Source organism: Hemibagrus wyckioides, linkage group LG04 (genome assembly GCF_019097595.1).
Source record: "Hemibagrus wyckioides isolate EC202008001 linkage group LG04, SWU_Hwy_1.0, whole genome shotgun sequence".
NCBI classification, from domain to species: Eukaryota; Metazoa; Chordata; class Actinopteri; order Siluriformes; family Bagridae; genus Hemibagrus; species Hemibagrus wyckioides.
Genome location: NC_080713.1, coordinates 4,314,381 through 4,333,698, shown reverse-complemented (window position 1 = coordinate 4,333,698; position 19,318 = coordinate 4,314,381). Strand labels below are relative to the sequence as shown.

The 19,318-nt window shown below is 40.6% G+C and overlaps 2 protein-coding genes across 2 annotated transcripts in view; one reads left to right on the top strand and one right to left on the bottom strand.

The window, feature by feature from the left end:
- ddx11 (DEAD/H (Asp-Glu-Ala-Asp/His) box helicase 11) overlaps positions 1-9,442 on the top strand; it is a 19,803-nt gene extending 10,361 nt beyond the window's left edge. The window contains exons 16-27 of the mRNA XM_058387653.1: positions 1,264-1,390; positions 1,741-1,869; positions 4,202-4,314; positions 4,395-4,467; positions 4,556-4,659; positions 5,043-5,192; positions 6,024-6,092; positions 6,394-6,494; positions 6,596-6,680; positions 6,760-6,835; positions 7,498-7,652; positions 9,249-9,442. Of these exons, the coding sequence (XP_058243636.1) occupies positions 1,264-1,390; positions 1,741-1,869; positions 4,202-4,314; positions 4,395-4,467; positions 4,556-4,659; positions 5,043-5,192; positions 6,024-6,092; positions 6,394-6,494; positions 6,596-6,680; positions 6,760-6,835; positions 7,498-7,652; positions 9,249-9,281 (1,215 nt within the window). The 3' untranslated portion in view covers positions 9,282-9,442. The remainder of the gene's footprint in view (positions 1-1,263; positions 1,391-1,740; positions 1,870-4,201; positions 4,315-4,394; positions 4,468-4,555; positions 4,660-5,042; positions 5,193-6,023; positions 6,093-6,393; positions 6,495-6,595; positions 6,681-6,759; positions 6,836-7,497; positions 7,653-9,248) is intronic.
- Positions 9,442-19,318, bottom strand: wash1 (WAS protein family homolog 1). Its single transcript, XM_058387654.1, has 11 exons — positions 19,181-19,318; positions 16,890-17,030; positions 15,313-15,424; positions 14,658-14,804; positions 13,809-13,945; positions 13,526-13,661; positions 12,782-12,974; positions 12,500-12,691; positions 11,918-12,076; positions 11,083-11,151; positions 9,442-10,993 (listed from the first exon to the last, which is right to left on the bottom strand). Exons 1-11 carry the CDS (start codon positions 19,186-19,188, stop codon positions 10,845-10,847), a joined length of 1,443 nt encoding a protein of 480 aa, XP_058243637.1. The 5' UTR covers positions 19,189-19,318; the 3' UTR covers positions 9,442-10,844.

Genomic DNA, 19,318 nt, shown 5'->3' with positions numbered 1-19,318 from the left:
TCTATCCTCATTTGTACAAGATGTCTGATTAGCACAAGACAGGAGTTTCTGTATGATATAAAAATGTTCACTTGAATGGAAGTCTAAAGGCCATTCCAATAGTCCTTCATGGTGTATTTTTTTTATTCAAAATGCTTCAGCGCCTCCGTGAAATGTATTACAGTCCCTCCAGGGTTTTATAGAATGCTTGATTTTCTCAAAATATGTGATGCAAATTTGAGTTTTTTGTGAAAAACTATTTGAAATGGTCAACACTGCAAGCACCGAATTCTTCTCCTGCCAGTAAAAACACATACACCGACCAGGCATAACATTATGACCACCTGCCTGATATTGTCTTGGTCCCGTTTGCTGCCAAAACCTTTCTGTCAGAACCAGCATTAACTTCTTCAGCAGTTTGAGCAACAGTAGCTCGTCTGTTGGATCGGATCACACGGGCCAGCCTTCGCTCCCCACGTGCATCAATGAGCCTTGACCGCCCATGAACCTGACATTGGTTCACAATTGTTCCTTCCTTGAACCACTTTTGATAGATACTGACCACTGCAGACCGGGAACACCCCACAAGAGCTGCAGTTTTGGAGATGCTCTGATCCAGTGGTCTAGCCATCACAATTTGGCCCTTCGTCAAACTCGCTCAAATCCTTACACTTGTCCATTTTTCCTGCTTCTAACACATCAACTTTGAGGACAAAATGTTGACTTGCTGCCTAATATATCCCACCCACTAACAGGTGCCATGATGAGGAGATCATCAGTCTTATTCACTTCACCTGTCAGTGTTCATAATGTTATGCCTGATCGGTGTATGTAACTATATCCCATGATAGCTGTACTCATGTTTGAGAGTTTACCTGAATCGAGGGCTTTTGGTGGAATTTCTGCAATCCTGTATGTCTTTTGTTATAAGAATTATTATAAAGATTTTTAGAATTTGTCCTTTCAGAGATTCAGAATAAGATTTTTCTTTTCACAGGAAGGAATGTGATGAGTTGTGTAATATATTGTTGCAGTGTAAGAAAGTTACAAGATATTGCAGTGTAACAAGATATTTATTCAAACAGTGCTACACAGGTTGATATTAATGTTTTATTTTCCTCTGTTGATGGACTCTACCGCCTGGCCTTGGTTCTCCATCTTAAAGAATTTTCTCGTAAATGAATCTTTGCTAGGTTTCAAGGGTTTTTGGGTTTTTTTGTACATGCACTCAGATGTTTGTTTGTTTGTTTGTTTGTTTGTGTGTGTGTGTGTGTGTGTGTGTAGTTGTTTGGATTTTCTGAGAAGTATGAAGGCAGCGGTGTAAACGCACATACAAGCTCTATGAATAAGGAGAATCGCAGAACTGAGGGACTTGGGCGCTTCTTGCAGGGCCTTCAGAGCAAAGCTACAGGTAACCTGCCAGTCATGTGGATTAGTATTTCTGCAGAATATTTACACACACACAAACAGGGCTTGAAGGTATAATCTATGCTGTATAATTTATATATAATCTATATAATACAGCTTGTTGACCTTTTAACAAGGTTATGAACTATTTAATTGAAGTTGTTGGAGGATGACTTGAAGTGAGAGAGAGAAACTCCCTCGTTGTCCCGGGTTTTTATCGGAGCTCTTTTATCGGAGAGTTCTTCGCAATGATTTTAGGAAGTTTTGTTTTCAGGCAATAATTCTGTTCGGCATATTCTAGACAAAGATTTTTATAAAGATGAGTATAAGAGTGTGTGTGTGTGTGTGTTATAGCTCCTGTAGACCATCAGGGTTCAGTAGAAGACAGACCGGTTATGGCGTCTCCTATGATGCTTGTGGAAAGTTTCCTTTTCGCTCTCTCCAGCGCCAACAAAGATGGAAGAGTGTTGATGGAGAAACAAGGTAAGCTGCTTCGTTAACTCATTTTCTTTTAACAGCAGCTCCGACGGTTGTTTTCAGCTGCAAGGCACATCAGGGGTGTATAAATGAACCGGCTCCTTCTAATATGCTGTCGTTTCCATAGACAGGGACTTGTATAGCAGGTGCTCAGATGATGGAATCCTGAACCATCGGATATCACATATACAAGTTAATTTAGAAAAGAAAAGAATCATTAAAGTCATTGCAGAAGGAGATGTTTGTTATTTAAGGAGTCTCCAGTTTCAGGAATTACAGTCAGGAAAAAAAAAAGTAAAGCTGTACGTTTTCCAGTACGGAAAATCATCAGGAAGGAGACGTGACGCTTTCATGACAAGCAGCATTACGTTCTCATATTAACTTTAAGAGAGAGAAAACAGACTGTAGATAGAACAGCTGTTTATAGCTGCTATAAAGTAAGTGATTAGAGGAACACCCTCGATTCATGGGGTCCTGCAGACTCATTTGGTATCTTTATTTATTTAAAACAGCATCAAGCAATTATATTTATATTTATTCATACATAAATATTACATATTATGGCACATTTTAGTAGTGTAGCTGTTTGTGCTTTTAATTTAAAGTAATATAAGTTCTCAAACAAAGCCGAAAGAAAGAATAATCAATGTAAAATACGCTTAAATAAACACTCTTTTGAGTCGTGTTCAATAACATCGAGTTCCCCTCGAACTGTAATTGTACAATAAAATGAAACTGAAGATTTTTCATATGCTAATGAGATGTGAGGAGCTCAGAAAGTCAAGTGACACTTCCATGTGTCCTGATTAGCATATCACAACAACAATGTACGTAAGAAAGAAGTCACGGATCCAGCTAAAGAGTTGTGCAGCTGCTCATCATACCTACTACAACCAAAGTAGAATACACACGTGTGCTCTATGAGGCATGTTTAATGTTCAGCTGTACACGTTTTCAATGCAAAACTATATCCTCTAACTGCTGTTCAGTGCACGTTTTGCTGTATATTTCTTATGAGCTCCAATGCAATAAATAAAGTTTGTGCATCGAGCCACTAGCTTTGTTTCTTTATTGATGTAATGTTTTCAACCGAGTCTCAAATTTTCCACGTGCTTTCTTGGGAAATGTCCGACGTGTTGTCTTTGTTTGTCCACGTGCTTTTACGGTCATGTGACCTGAATATATTTGCATCCATAATGGTGGTCAGGTGTACGTGTTTGTGTTATTGTTTTATATTAAGACTTCTTATGTCCTGACACTCGCATCTGACTATAAAAAATTGATGAATTAGCGTATCACTTTTTCCCAGAGAATGTGCATTACTTTAAAGTCTGAATTACACTAATCTTGTAATCTTGGCTTTAATCAGTCATGCCGTTACCAGCTCTGACGTGGACGATGTCACGTTTTAAAAAAGGCATCAGCTTCTCTAGACAAAAGCAGCGAAGGACTGAAATGTCAGGATTTAAGTTTACACGTCATATTTGTCTTCTTACTAATCAAACACGCTAATGGCTATGATTAGTCTTTTCTAATTACAGTCATGTTGACACGACATGAACAGACGTTGAGTCGTTTCTCTGACTTCCATGCTGCCATGGCAACAACCAGCAATGTGAATAGATGTCCTATTTTAACCTGATTTCTGTTGCTGTTGAACTTGTTTATTCCTCAATAAGCAACCCCTGGAGTGATGGACAAGGAGGGAATGACGTGTGTGTGTGTGTGTGTGTGCGTGCGTGTGTACTTCCATATACACCGATCAGGCATAGCATTATGACCTTATGACCACCTGCCTAATATTGTGTTGCTGCCAAAACAGCCCTGACCCGTCATGCACTGTGTATTCTGACACCTTTGTATCAGAACCAGCTTTAACTTCTTCAGCAACAACAGTAGCTCGTCTGTTGGATCGGATCACACGGGTCAGCCTTCTCTCCCCACGTGCATCAGTGACCCTTGGCCACCCATGACCCTGTCACCAGTTCACCACTGTTCCTTCCTTGGACCACTTTTGATAGATACTGACCACTGCAGACCGGGAACACCCCACAAGAGCTGCAGTTTTGGAGATGCTCTGATCCAGTGGTCTAGCCATCACAATTTGGCCCTTCGTCAAATTCGCTCAAATCCTTACTCTTGCCCATTTTTCCTGCTTCTAACACATCAACTTTGAGGATAAAATGTTTAATTGCTGCCTAATATATCCCACCCACTAACAGGTGCCATGATAAGGAGATCATCAGTGTTACCGCTCAGTGGTCATAATGTTATGCCTAATCTGTGAAATGTAGTTAATATAAGTACATTTAACACAAATCTTTCTGTCTTTATGCAGCGTGTCTGGCTCAGAGTAGTGTAAAGTTTCTTATGCTGAATGCAGCGGTTCATTTTACACAAGTTCTCCAAGAATGCAGAGCCGTCATAATCGCTGGAGGAACAATGCAGCCTGTAAGCGCACACCAGACACATACAAACACAGCAAGGCTTACTAACTGAATGCCTTAACACCTTTTTTTGTGATGTCACAGGTCTCAGACTTTAAGGAGCAGCTTCTCCTGTCAGCTGGAGTTCCTAATGAGCGCATTGCAGAGTTTTCATGTGGTGAGTGTCTGATAATGTGTTGTGAGTGTGCTGCTTTTATTAAAACCCCAGGACTATTCACGCTATTCTTTAAAATTCTATGCCTCAGGTCATGTAATCCCTCCAGAGAATATTCTACCCATAATCCTCTGCAGTGGACCGTCTGGAAAGGAGCTGGAGTTTACCTTCCAGACCAGAGATACACCACAGATGGTACAACACACACACACACACACAAACCACAGTAAATCCAAAGCTATGAGCTATAGAAAAAATAAGCTTCTCAGAAAAGCAGACCTTTCTGGCTAAAATGTTAATGTTTTTTATCATATTTATCCTAGAATATGTTATCACCACATTCAAATGACATTTTAGCATGGTTACCATGGTTTCCTATGTTTAAAAAAAAGTATTTCATTCAGAAAATATAGCGTATATTAAGAAGTGTATTTTAATTATAGTTAAATTACCCCATATTATTAGAAAGGGCTTTTATGCACATATAAAAAGTTTATTATTAATATTATTATTACTATTTACACTTACCATGTGCATGTTTGTGTGTGTGTGTGTGTGTGTGTGTGTGTGTCTCTCAGATGGAAGAGACGGGACGGGTTCTGTCCAACCTTTGCAACGTGGTTCCAGGAGGCGTGGTCTGTTTCTTCCCATCCTATGAGTATGAGAGGAGAATTCTGGGACACTGGGAGAGTAACGGAGTCCTCCAACGACTTGCAGCCAAAAAGAAGGTAAATACTTCACATTATACACATTAATACAGTTAATAGTGATAATAATCAGAGCCAAAACAATATGAAACAGGAAATCTTTCATATCTTCAACATGCACTATATTGCCAAAGGTTTTGGGACACCCCTCTAAATCATTGAATTCAGGGGTTGGGCTCGGCCCCTTAGTTCCAGTGAAAGGAACTCTTAATGCTTCAGCTTCATACCAAGACATTTTGGACAATTTCATGCTCCCAACTTTGTGGGAACAGTTTGGGGATGAGGAGGAGGGCTTTCCTACCAGTGGCCAAACTCTATAATAACTCCTCCCTGTTCAGTAGGGGGCAGAGCTGACCAAATGAACACAGACTGTATCAAAATTTCACAATAATTTCTGTGCATTGTTAATATAACACCATGTGCAATATCTTATTATATGTTCTAGTTCCCTAGCACCTTATAATATATATATATATATATATATATATATATTATTTCATTTGTTTTTCATTTATATTTATTTTTCTCGTTACCTGAAGCAGTTTCTGGCAACAGAATTTCCTTTGGGATTAATAAAGTTCTATCTTTTTTTATCTTAATTTGGAAAAAGCTCTTATCAGAAGGATTTTTTTGCTCAAAGGAAGTTAAGAAGTTCCTCCGACTCTTATTATTTGAAGGGTACCAATAATTCTGGAGCGAGTGAGATGGGATTAAAAATCAGAAGACTTTTTGAGCCAGCCAGAATCTTTGTATATTCATGAACTACTGCAGGAAAAAACAGTTCCATCTTATGCACAATTAATCTAACAAGCGGAAAAAAGGTTCAGAGTTTATATTAATTGCGGGATTCAGATTTTCCAGGAACCAAAGAAAGCGAGTCAGGTGGAGCAGGTGCTGTCTGAGTACTCCAAGTGCATCCAGGTGTGTTACTAATGACTGTTTATGTGTAACTGGTATATCACCCAACCATAATTTAGATTTTACACATACACACACACACACACACACACACACTGTGCTCTTATAGGAAAATAATCAGCTTTGTGGTGTAAACTGCCTGCATCATGCCTCGAGTTTTTAATTGTTATGACAATAGTTAGTATATACATATCATAGAGAATGATCTCACAAAATGATCTGTCTGTCATGTGTCTCAGCCCTGTTCGGACAGTGTGGTGTGATATTTAAGTGGTGCCTGACTGTATGCATTTATCCGCTGTAGCGCTGCAGCAATGCTGGAGGCGGCCAGTCGGGGGCGCTGTTATTCTCTGTGGTTGGAGGAAAGATGAGTGAAGGGATTAACTTCTCAGATGATCTGGGCAGGTGAGAGTGATGAGGTCACGGAGGTCATCAGAGCTTATGTTTGCTTCCTCAGTGTTTTACAGCTACACACACCTTTATGTGTGTGTGTGTGTGTTTTTAAGATGTATTGTGATGGTCGGAATGCCGTATCCCAACATCAAATCGCCTGAACTTCAGGAGAAAATGGCGTATTTAGATAAGAACATGGTAAGTGACAAACCAAATGATTTTTTTTTGTAACATCAAGAATGATAATAAAAAACAATCATTTCCGTTCTCTTTTCAGCTGCATTTGGATGGCAGAAGTCCTGGGAAGGCTTTAATCGAAAATTTGTGCATGAAGGCTGTCAACCAGTCAATAGGTATAATGATGGTTTGTGTGTATAACCTGCCTATACAACTTTACATACACAGATCAGGCATAACATTATGACCACTGACAGGTGCCGTGAATAAGACTGATGATCTCCTCATCATGGAACCTGGGATATATTAGGTAGCAAGTGAACATTTCATCTTCAAAGTTGATGTGTTAGAAGCAGGAAAAGTGGGCAAGCGTAAGGATTTGAAGGATCAAATTGTGATGGCTAGACCATCTCCAAAACTGCAGCTCTTGTGGAGGTGTTCCCAGTCTGCAGTGGTCAGTATCTATCAAAAGTGATCCAAGGAAGGAACAGTGGTGAACCGGCGACAGGGTCATGGACGGCCAAGGCTCATTGATGCACGTGGGGAGTGAAGGCTGACCCGTGTGATCCGATCCAACAGACGAGCTACTGTTGCTCAAACTGCTGAAGAAGTTCTGATAGAAAGGTGTCAGAATACACAGTGCATGGCAGGTCAGGGCTGTTCTGGCAGCAAAAGGGGGACCAACACAATATTAAGCAGGTGGTCATAATGTTATGCCTGATCAGTGTATTTCATTCAGTAATCCAAAGAGGATGCAAACAGCTGTGAATTTAATGCGTACTAAACAATGTGCTGCATCCTGATTTCTGAGTTTCATCACTTCCTGTCTTACCCCCAGGCCGGGCAATTCGTCACAGAGGAGATTACGCCTGTATTGTGTTGTGTGACCGGCGCTACGCTCGCACTGGCACACTGCAGAAGCTTCCGGAGTGGATCAGGAGCAGCACACGCACTCACAGTAACTTCGGGCCGGCTTTTGCCAGCATTAGGAAGGTGAAGACACACACACACACACACACACACAAAGACATGTTGAGTCTGAATTAGGTTGAACTCAATACTTGGTTAGTTTTTTTTCCCCTCGCATTTTCATCTGCACTCAAGCTCTATAATTTATATTCTCATAAATTCCAATTCTCCAACATTTCATCAGAACTCCATCATCAGAAAAGCCATTTTTTAGACAAGTTTATCAATTATTGGGAAAATTACTGCACTTTTATACACAATATTTTTGTGTAGCTGTACACTGTTAGTAGAAATAGTAGAACAAATAGAAAACAGGTTATTTAATAAAGAAAAGGATTTACTTGTTTATATGGTGAAGTTTTCTGTTAGGAAATGTTTATTTAGTGTTTATGGAAGTGTCCAGTCTTCAGAACAGGAGTTTGTGATTTCTCAGGGATATATCAGTTTATAGCTGCTGTTACGTGAGCGATAATGAGAAATGACTTGTTTTGCGGATGTTTAACAACGTTAATCGTAACTATAAACATATCAGCGGTATTGTGTGAGATTCACTGTTTAATTAGTAAAAATCTACCCTGATCAGGCATAATATTATGACCACTGCCAGGTGAAGTGAATAACGCTGATGATCTCCTCATCATGGCACCTGTTAGTGGGTGGGATATATTAGGCAGCAAGTCAACATTTTGTCCTCAAAGTTGATGTGTTAGAAGCAGGAAAAATGGACAAGTGTAAAGATTTGAGTGAGTTTGACGAAGGACCAAATTGTGATGGCTAGACCACTGGATCAGAGCGTCTCCAAAACTGCAGCTCTTGTGGGGTGTTCCCGGTCTGCAGTGGTCAGTATCTATCAAAAGTGGTCCAAGGAAGGAACAGTGGTGAACCGGTGACAGGGTCATGGGCGGTCAAGGCTCATTGATGCACGTGGGGAGTGAAGGCTGGCCCGTGTGATCCGATCCAGCAGACGACCTACTGTTGCTCAAATTGCTGAAGAATTTAATGCTGGTTCTGATAGAAAGGTGTCAGAATACACAGTGCAGGACGGGTCAGGGAGACAAAAACAGCATTAGGCAGGTGGTCATAATGTTATGCCTGATTGGTGTATGCTAAACTGCTGTAGTACACAGTATTTCAGGAAATGCTGTTATAAGAAAACCAAAATGAGGTTGAGGTTCCCTTCTGAGCCTGGTTCCTCTCAAGGTTTCTTCCCCATATAATCTCAGGGAGTTTTTCCTCGCCACCATCACCTCGGGCTTACTCATAAGGGATAAATGTTAGGGATAAATAGTAATTTAACTTCCGACTTTATCATTTTTCTGTAATGTTTCTATACTTCTGTAAAGCTGCTTTGAGACAACGTCCACTGATAAAATCACTATACAAATAAAATGAATTGAATTGAAAGAATCTCATGTCAGCTTTTCATAGTGTATTATACTGTAGTATTAACTATTTTTGTTAAAACATACAGTACTTGTGTTAGAGTAAACATTAATGCAAATGACAATTCTACCTCTGTGAAAACATAACAGCTATTTGCATGATTGTGTGTAGCCTAGAGCAGAAGGTGATGGTGTCTGGTTGTATTAGATCTGAAGTTGTGCGTATCTGGTTTTGCAGTTTTTCCTGGAGAAGCGACAAGCGCAGCACTGAGCCGAACGCCACATGACCTCGATTCTTCATCTCCATCCAGATGCAAGTTCTGTTTGTGTTTTTCATGTTTAGCGTGCATGTGGTTGTGTAATCCTGTAAAAGCCACGTAAATTATTAACATTCCTCCGGTCCGTTCAGAGTTGGAGTCTATGTTCATGTGAGACTGTTTAATGTGAATAAAATCCATATCACAAATTCGTACATGATACATTTATTCACTTTTTTTTTTCCTATCAGATGGTTTCAGAAATGCACAACTTCATTTAAGGTTTGCTGAACACAATATGCCTGAGCCATGTGTTTTCCCAGCAGATGGTCGGAAATAATCAGTGCGTAAAGAATGTAATTACACAAATTACTCTTCAGATGCTCAGATTTTATTCTGGATAAGATTTCTTCCTATAGTTTACTTCCTATAGTTATAAATATTTCATATACAGGGATGGAGAAATCATGACTACACCACCGGGCAAGTCAGACCTCAGGTTTATGCCCAGTCTTACACCAATCAGGCATAAAATTATGACCTACTATTGTGTTTGTCCACCTTTTGCTGCTAAAACAGCCCTGACCTGTCGAGGCATGGACTCCACTAGATCCCTGAAGGTGTGCTGTGGTGTCTGGCACCAAGATGTTTGCAGCAGATACTTTAAGGCCTGTAAGTTGTGGATTTAAAGGATACTTACAGGACGTAATGGATACTTTTGATAGATACTGACTAGGAACACCTCACAAGAGCTGCAGTTTTGGAGATGCTCTGATCCGGTCGTCTAGCCATCACAATTTGTCCCTTCGTCAAACTCCTTACACTTGCCCATTTTTTCTGCTTCTAACACATCAACTTTGAGGACAAAATATATCCCAGCCACTAACAGGTGCCATGATGAGGAGATCATCAGTCTTGTTCACCTAACCTGGCACTGTTCATAATGTTATGCCTGATCGGTGTATGTTTTGTTTGCCTGGAATCTGACCAAGCTGAAAAGTAGAAGCTAACGTAATACAATGACGTACAGTCAGCTAGTTAAGTGTCATGAATGAGTTTATGATTATTATCCTTTTCAAACACAGTTAGAATGCAGCACATCAGGTATGCGACCCCTCACTGATGCTTTGTTTAGAGAAAAATCAAACAGCCTCCTCTCTAGGCCTATAAATAAAATGTATTATTATTATTACAATACAACCAAGTGAGGAATTGTGGCCTGCTGACATTTTATCGTCATTAACAACAGACGCAGATGTCTGTTACAGGAGAACTGACCTCATGAATATTCAATTTTAATAAATCTGCCACACATGGCATATGCATGGCAAAACAATCCCGATCATTTGATTGATTGTGCAACGGATGTGATTACCTATAGACCGGTATTCATTACATCATCTAGCTCTTTTTAACACACATGTATTGTTAGTAAATGATCACAGGTTAGTGGACATAGAAAGCAGTGAACCTTTTCAACGTGACATACATGATTCTGAAGTCACGTTTGTTGTGTTGCCGCAGTTTCAGAACCTTTGTCAGTTTATTAAGAGTCATTCAGAAGTGGTCTGTATTGGTTACGCCTCCCAGTCGTCGTCGTCCTCCGCGGCTGGCTGTTGAGGAGCAGGAAGGGGCGGGATCACATCTGACATTCTGGCGAAAGCGCTGCCGGAGCTGCCAGGCGGTTCTGTGGAGTCTGCGCCTCCTGGGACTTTACCCGAGATACCTGACAGTGGTACGTCGTTAGCAGGATGAAGTAACACTAGAACCTTAGAATGAAGTGACTAACTGATGATAACTGAGATAAAGTCCTACCTTTCCTCCGCATGGCCAATTTATTAAAGAGATCGGACATGAAATCTCCTCCGCTGGCTGCTGCTCCAACTGAAAGATGGGGTTAAAGATAAAGTTACATGAGTTTTAAAATAATGTTCAAATATATGATGATAAAGTTTATCATGTTAAAGCAAATGTCACGCAGATTAAGAAAATGCAGGAATAAAGCAAATAGTCAAGAGTAATATCTCTTTATCTCGGCTTTCTAAACTCTCATGAGCAGCAATATCTATCCATCATTCCATTTTCTATACCCGCTTTATTCCTAATCAGGGTCACGGGGATCTGCTGGAGATTATCCCAGCAGATATTGGGCAAAGGGTAGGGGTACACCCTGGACAGGTCACCTGTCCATCACAGGGCCACACATATAGACAGACAACCACACACACACACTCACTCCTATGGGCAATTTAGACCTAATGTACATGTTTTTGGGGGAAACCGGAGTAAACCCACGCAGGCCTAGGGAGAACATGCAAACTCCACACAGAAAGGCCCCATTCGAACACAGGACCTTCTTGCTGTGAGGCAACAGTGCTAACCACTAAGCCACTGTGCTGCCCACAATATCTAATATTTTAAAATACCATGTTTTGTGCTGCTGACCAGAGCATTTTGCTTATTTCACAAAGTAATCGTATAATAAGAGTGTTGAGAGCTTCTTTATTCAAACTCATTAGATAATAGGAATATTTTCCAGAAAAAAAAAAATCAGGTTGAAGGTCAGTCAGTGCAGTCACGAGCACCCTGTGCTGTAAAGTACATTTTTTGTACTGTTTTATCTGCTGTGTGTTCAGTTCCCGAGTCTGACCTTGCTCTTGCTCCTTCTGTTTCTTCTTCTCCATCTTTCTTTCTTTAACGTTGCGAAGTTTGGCTTTTCCGATGCCACCAGCGTTACGAATAGACTCAAGTAAGCTGGCTCGCCCATCCGACGGCTGGAGAACCTCTGTAGGGGCACCTTTTACAGTGCCTAACACACACACACAGACACACACCGAAAGCAACAGGTTGGACATGTGAAGCTTTTAGAAAGTGATATCACAAACATTTTAACAAAGTTAGATGTGTAACTACATTCTCTTAGATAATAATAATAATAATAATAATAATAATAATAATAATAATAATAATAAAAATAAATTGCTTACTATAAATTATTATTATTCCTATCAGATATAATATTTATATCTATTTATATCTATCTATATCTATCTATTTATATCTAATATTTTGCTTGTAGATGTTTGGCACAAAATTATATCTCTGTTAGATCTGTGTTGTATCTAATTTGTCATACAGTATCTAATCTCACCCTCAGTGGGTTCTTCTCCTGTATTACTAAAGAAAACTGATGAATGGCTATGGGCAGGGCATGCAAATGAGTGGGGCATACCTGTGGGTGGGGCTTGACCGGATACACCTCCACCACCTGCATCATCTGGAACAGCAGGAGGTGGTGGAGGAGGAGGAGGCGGGGCTGGAGGAGCTCCAGGGGGAGGAGCTATAACCTGGGGAGCCTCAGGAGGAGGCGGTGGAGGAGGTGGAGGTGGAGGTGGAGGAGGAGCCTCTGATCGGAACTGAGCGCCTGAAACATAACATACAAAAAAAAAAAAAAAAATTAATCAACACGTCCTGGTTCTGCTTGAGTCCAGTGTCTTCGTTCTGGGTCCATTACCTTCATGTTCTGTGCCGAAAGAGGGCAGTTCTGGCATGTTCGCACTGACTGCCCCAGAAGGGGCGAAGCCTGGGCCGAGGTCAGCGCTGTACATGAGGTCATCTGCGATGCCAGGCAGGTCGGGCAGATAAGAGGGCACGTCGATTTCAGGCACTTGCCCCAGATCTGGCACATAGAAATAATTCTCTGCAGTCTGAGAAAATGAAATAATTAAAAAAAAAATAGATGTTTGATTCAGATTATTCAGAATATAAATTCTCTTTAACGGCAGATCAATATTGTGAGCTGTAATAAAAAAATTCACAGGTCTATAATAATGCATGCATTCTAATATACCGTCTGTTTATAGCTACTCTAATAGAAGTGAAAACGTGAACCAACTTGTTTTATAGACTTTCCACAACATTAAAGATGTATAAAATTGCAGAACAGAGCTGGACATGGTGGTCAAAAATGCTAGCAGACTCCTGGTCAACATAATCTTTTAAATAAATCTGCTCAATCAAATCAAAAGGTCATCATTTAAAAGACAATACATCCATTTGCTTCGTTCAAATCGTGGTCTTTACAGCCACCTACTCTGACTGTCCACTATCTCCGACAGCTCACCTGACCATCTGATTTTTTTTTGTGATTTCAGACTGTGTAAATCTAAAAGATTACAAGTGTTATGACTGAAAGGTTTCTGTTACACCTCTATCTCCTGCTGGAAGACAGAATATCTCTCTTGCATCCGACTCTCACCTGTCTCTCTAGTTGCTCTCGTTTAGTGATGGATAGCGGTGCATCAAACGGCTTTTCATCCTTCTCTGTCTCTAGTGTGTTGTGAGTTTTAGTGACGACTCCTGCCAGAGGATCCAGGAACACGTACTTCTTATACCTACACACGAGGAGGAAACTGGTCTGAGAACCGGTGTATACGTTATCAAATATTCTCAATGATCTGAGACCAAGTGGAATACTAAAAGACACCAGGTGGACTCTAGTAAGTATGGCTCTGTGTGTGTGTGTGTGTGTATAAACTCACAGGTTCTCTGTGGTGTTAAAGAGCAGCAAAGAGCTGACGGAGCTGATGTTTCGTGGCAGACTCCCCAGCCCCTCCTCGTTCTCATCCTCTGAGCGCTTCTTAGTGTTCACACATACTGGAATATACATCAACTTCTCCTGCAACACAAAAGAAATCTAGTGAGTCTACACTATGTTGCCAAAAGTTTTGGGATGTCTGCCTTTACATGCACATGAATGTAATATGGAGTTGTCCCGCCCTTTGCAGCTATAACAGCTTCAAGTCTTCTGGGAAGGCTTTCCACAAGGTTTAGGAGTGTGTTTATGGGAATTTTTGACCATTCCTCTAGAAGCACATTTGTGAGGTCAGGCACTGATGTTGGACGAGAAGGTCTGGTTCGCAGTCTCCGCTCTAATTCATCCCAAAGGTGTTCTATGGGGTTGAGGTCAGGACTCTGTGCAGGCCAGTCAAGTTCCTCCACACCAAACTCACTCATCCATGTCTTTATGGACCTTGCTTTGGTCACTGGTGTGCAGTCATGTTGGAACAGGAAGGGGTCATCCCCAAACTGTTCCCACAAAGTTGGGAGCATGAAATTGTCCAAAATGTCTTGGTATGAAGCTGAAGCATTAAGAGTTCCTTTCACTGGAACTAAGGGGCCGAACCCAACCCCTGAATTCAAGGAGAGGAGTCCCAATACTTTTGGCAATGTAGTGTATTCAGTAATCTAGGACCACATATGTAATTGGCTGATTCAGAGGACATTGAGTGTTCACACTGTTCAAAAAGATCTGTATCACATTAAGACATAAAATTGGATTTGTGCGCAATAGTGGGCAAAAAATAAATTAAAAAGTAGACATCACTCACCTGTAAGGCCTTGTCATCCAGGGGGCGGAGCTTGCTCTGTATTTTGTAACGAGGTCGTTTCTGAGACACTGGATCTCCAGCACCCACGAATATGGAAGAATAATCCTGCAGTTTCTCAGGAGCAGGGTATTTAGCACTGGAAAAAACCTAAACATACACAAACACACACTCTTTATTTTCTCGCTTATGTACACCTAATCATGCATTCATGTAATCAAGCAAATGCTGTGTGTCTCAAGTTGCCATAAATTAATAATGGAGCTACAGACTCGATTATAAATCCCGGGTAATGCAAGAGACCTAACGATGTGTCCTGATATTAGAACACGAGGATGAAAAGTGGTTTGTTTTACATAGTAAATGGTATGACACAGCAGTCATTTCTCCAAAGTTGATTAGTTTCCTCTTACAGAATGCTTTGAACCATTTATACTGGAACAGGAATACTTTGGAAACCAGAATGTATTGCATGAGTGATTTAATACAGACCTGCGATCTGTTTTAGAGGCAGAACGGCTGTCAGAGTCGCTGTTAGAGAACATTCATCAACATCAACACCTTCCAACCAATCAGGACGGAGAATTGAAGCAGCACGGTGTAACAGACGTGGAAAATGAATGGGTGTGTGTGTGTGTACTGGAAGTGTGTGTATCACCTTGGTGGCTTTCTTGCTTCCTTTAATCTTGTGGACTCGAGCTTGAGCCAGTTTAATGCGGTCAGTGACGGCCTGAAGGTGAGCACGGTTCCTCTCCACACTCTGAGACACCCTGCAACACCAAAACTCTCAGCTGTGTGTGTGTTATAATTTATTATCCTATGCCATGATATAGAAAACATATATAGGTGATAGAGATGCCTGTAGAGTTTAGCTAATGTGTGTGAGCTACATCAAGCATACATGCCTGTGCACACACACACACATTTTATATATATATATATATACACACACTTGAGTACACCCTGTTGCCTAGTGAGGAGTTAAAAGGGCTGAAAAGAAGAGGAATTTTTAAAAATAAAAAAGAGAGAGAGAGTGCATCCTAATGGAGCTGACCCAGAAAACCAGCAGTTATCTTTACACACACACACACACAGCAAAACGTCTCTCCTCCACTATGTTGTCATGGTAACACTACGACTGGTTTTTCAATTCCTGCAGCTGATATTAGCATATCTGAGCACTCAGACACACACACACACACGTATGTGCATACAGAACAAAAAAAACATTTGCCATTTACTGAACCTCCTGCCCTTTTCCCACATTTCCTGCTCCATATCTGTCATATTTTATTATCATATAAAAACAAGCCTTTTATTTCAGAAAACTAAACAAGAACATGTTTTTAAAAGCTTATTAAATACATCAGAAAACAATGGATTAATGAGGAAGGCTACAGGTTACATATAATCCTCATTAGCACATGCTGGGTTGAGGGCAGAGAAAATAATTCAGGAATGATGTTTACATACTGCATATGAACATCTGCTTTTTCTAGCTTCGAAAGTGCTCAAGTTTGTTATTAGATAAAAAAAACCCGGGTTGCCACTTCCATTTTTTTCATTTGATATTTGCATGTAAATATATATTTATTATTTCTTGAGAAACACTTGACTAAAATGCTTCTCTTTAAATGGCAAGAACGTCATCTGAACTTAATTTAAATAATTTGCTTTCACTTCCTGGTCTGTTTATATAAAAAAATACATGAGGACTTTTTTGTTAGAGCGACAAAAAAAAATTATGTTGGGTTTCGGAAAAACAAACAAATTATTTGATTAAATGGCAAAAAATTAAATTAAAAAAATAAATAAATAAATACATACAATAAGAAAAAAAGAATATATACTACTCTGAGCAAAATGTGAATACTGCCAACTGATTAGATGGACAGACAGACAGACAGACAGACAGACAGAGAGACAGACAGACAGACAAATGGATGGACAGACAGACAGAAAGAGGGCTAGAGAAATAGACAGACAGACAGACAGACAAATAAACAAATGGATTGACAGACAGACAGAAAGAGGGCTAGAGAAATAGACAGACAGACAGACAGACAGACAGACAGACAGACAGATAGACAGATAGATAGATAGATAGATAGATAGATAGATAGATAGATAGATAGATAGATAGATAGATAGATAAACAAATGGATGGAGAGACAAACAGACAGAAAGAGGACTAGAGAAATAGACGGATGGATGGATGGATGGATGTGGAATTACCTGCTGAAGATATCTGTGGAGATCATTTCCAGGTACTGCAGGGCATCAGTGATCTGGTGCACAGCCTCTTCCCTCCTCAGGTCCTGCTGGATCAGTGGCACAGAATAGACCTGGCCCTCCAGGTGGTGCTTCTGAGTCATCCTACACATATACACATCATCATCATCATCATCATCCTCATCACAGATCATCATCCTCAACATCCTCATCACAGATCATCATCCTCAACATCCTCATCACAGATCATCATCCTCACCATCCTCATCACAGATCATCATCCTCACCATCCTCATCACAGATCATCATCCTCAACATCCTCATCACAGATCAATATCATCCTCCTCCTCCTCCTCTTTAAACACACATTCTCATCCTCCTCCTCCTCCTCTTTAAACACACATTCTCATCCTCCTCCTCCTCCTCTTTAAACACACATTCTCATCCTCCTCCTCCTCCTCCTCATCATCATCATAAACTGAATGAACCATTGCATAGAAGCAGACAGACAGATGAATGAATAGATCGCTAATCATATATAAATTCATTAAAACAAATGTAGAGCTACAAGGGACTGGAATACTGATTAGACACTGAAAGACTGATTAGAAATTGTGATCAGACAGTCACCTCATCACTGACATTTTCAAAATCAAGAATAAAATCTATTGCATTTCTTGACCTCCACTCGTTCATTACTCCAGCGCACTACACAGTTTTAGCTCTGTCATGAGTTTAGGTCCATCATACCAACTCATACTGGAGCTCAAAGACTCCTTGCATAGTGTCGATGGATCAGTGAAGCAATTTTCTTACTCTAACAGCACAGAAGCTCAAATATTTTCTTACAAACATTTCTTATTTTCCTAACGTGTAGTGTAAACCTCCTGTGCAGCTTAGTTGCATGTACACCTGAGAAGTGAAAAACAGCCAACAAGAGCTAGAGTGAAAAGCAAATTCATCATCATCATCATCATCATCATTTAGTTGTGTGTCAGAGCAAGAAACAAAACAAACCATGATTCCTAGTGGCATAAGAACAGAAAATCCTCCCTGCTTTCATCTGCCTAATCAATATTCAGGGAATGTTTTCTCTCATTGCTTCTTTCCATACAAAGTAGAGACATAACAGAGAGCTCTCACATTTACACTATATTGTCAAATGTTTTAGGGAATTCAGGTGTTGTTTTTCAGGGGTTGGGCTCGGCCCCTTAGTTCCAGTGAAAGGAACTCTTAATGTTTCAGCTTCATACCAAGACATTTTGGACAATTTCATGCTCCCATTATTGTGGGAACAGTTTGGGGATGACCCCTTCCTGTTCCAACATGGCTGCACACCAGTGACCAAAGCAAGGTCCATAAAGACATGGATGAGTGAGTTTGGTGTGGAGGAACTTGACTGGCCTGCACAGAGTCCTGACCTCAACCCCATAGAACACCTTTGGGATGAATTAGAGCGGAGACTGCGAGCCAGGCCAAAACTGGGACGTCTGCCTTTACATGCACATGAATGTAATATGGAGTTGTCCCGCCCTTTGCAGCTATAACAGCTTCAACTCTTCTGGGAAGGCTTTCCACAAGGTTTAGGAGTGTGTTTATGGGAATTTTTGACCATTCCTCTAGAAGTGCATTTGTGAGGTCAGGCACTGATGTTGGGTGAGAAGGTCTGGCTCGCAGTCTCCGCTCTAATTCATCCCCAAACTGTTCCCACAATAATGGGAGCATGAAATTGTCCAAAATGTCTTGGTATGAAGCTGAAGCATTAAGAGTTCCTTTCACTGGAGCTTAGGGGTCGAGGCCAACACCTGAAAAACAACACCTGAACCCCAAATCTTTTGGCAATATAGTGTATAGGGGGCGTGATATGTTTCCTTTCGTTTTCACCGCCAGTTTGAATGTTTTTAGTTTGTTGATTAAAACTGTAATACCTAACTGTATTTATCGAACAGGTGATCATACCGTCAACACTCTTAACAGTAACACCGCTAGAGAACAACAACGATGACGAAACGTGACCAGGGGCTACACTAAACCGGAAACAGGCATTTCCTCTATTTTACTAACTAATCAACTGACTAGTAAATGCTATTATTGAAAGCGTGTGTCAGGGTGTGCAAAACAACGGGTTTCGTTGTTTTGCAAGAGAAAATATCGTGTACATCTTTCCCCCAGTGATGTAAACAGCTTGCATGCTAACCAGCTAACTTAGCTAAAGCTATCCACAAGCCGGACGCTAGTTCTGTCAAACAAAACACTACAGTTATTTAACAAGTATCTCCTCAAGAAAAACCTACCTGCCCATTTAGAGAGGCGAGCTCTAAACGTTAAAACAAGACGATTTTCTTTCCTCGCATTACAGACTGAAGAAGCTGCACGGGTCTGACAGATCAAAACTTCCGCGTCCCTTAGTCAGGTGACAGAGGATTTGACTG

Excerpts from the sequence above, each read along its gene's own strand:
- wash1 (XM_058387654.1), bottom strand. Across the intron at positions 13,662-13,808 it reads TTTAACACCACAGAGAACCT|GTATAAGAAGTACGTGTTCC; the intron begins GTGAGTTTATAC and ends CCTCGTGTGTAG. Across the intron at positions 12,975-13,525 it reads GAGAGCAACTAGAGAGACAG|ACTGCAGAGAATTATTTCTA; the intron begins GTGAGAGTCGGA and ends TCATTTTCTCAG.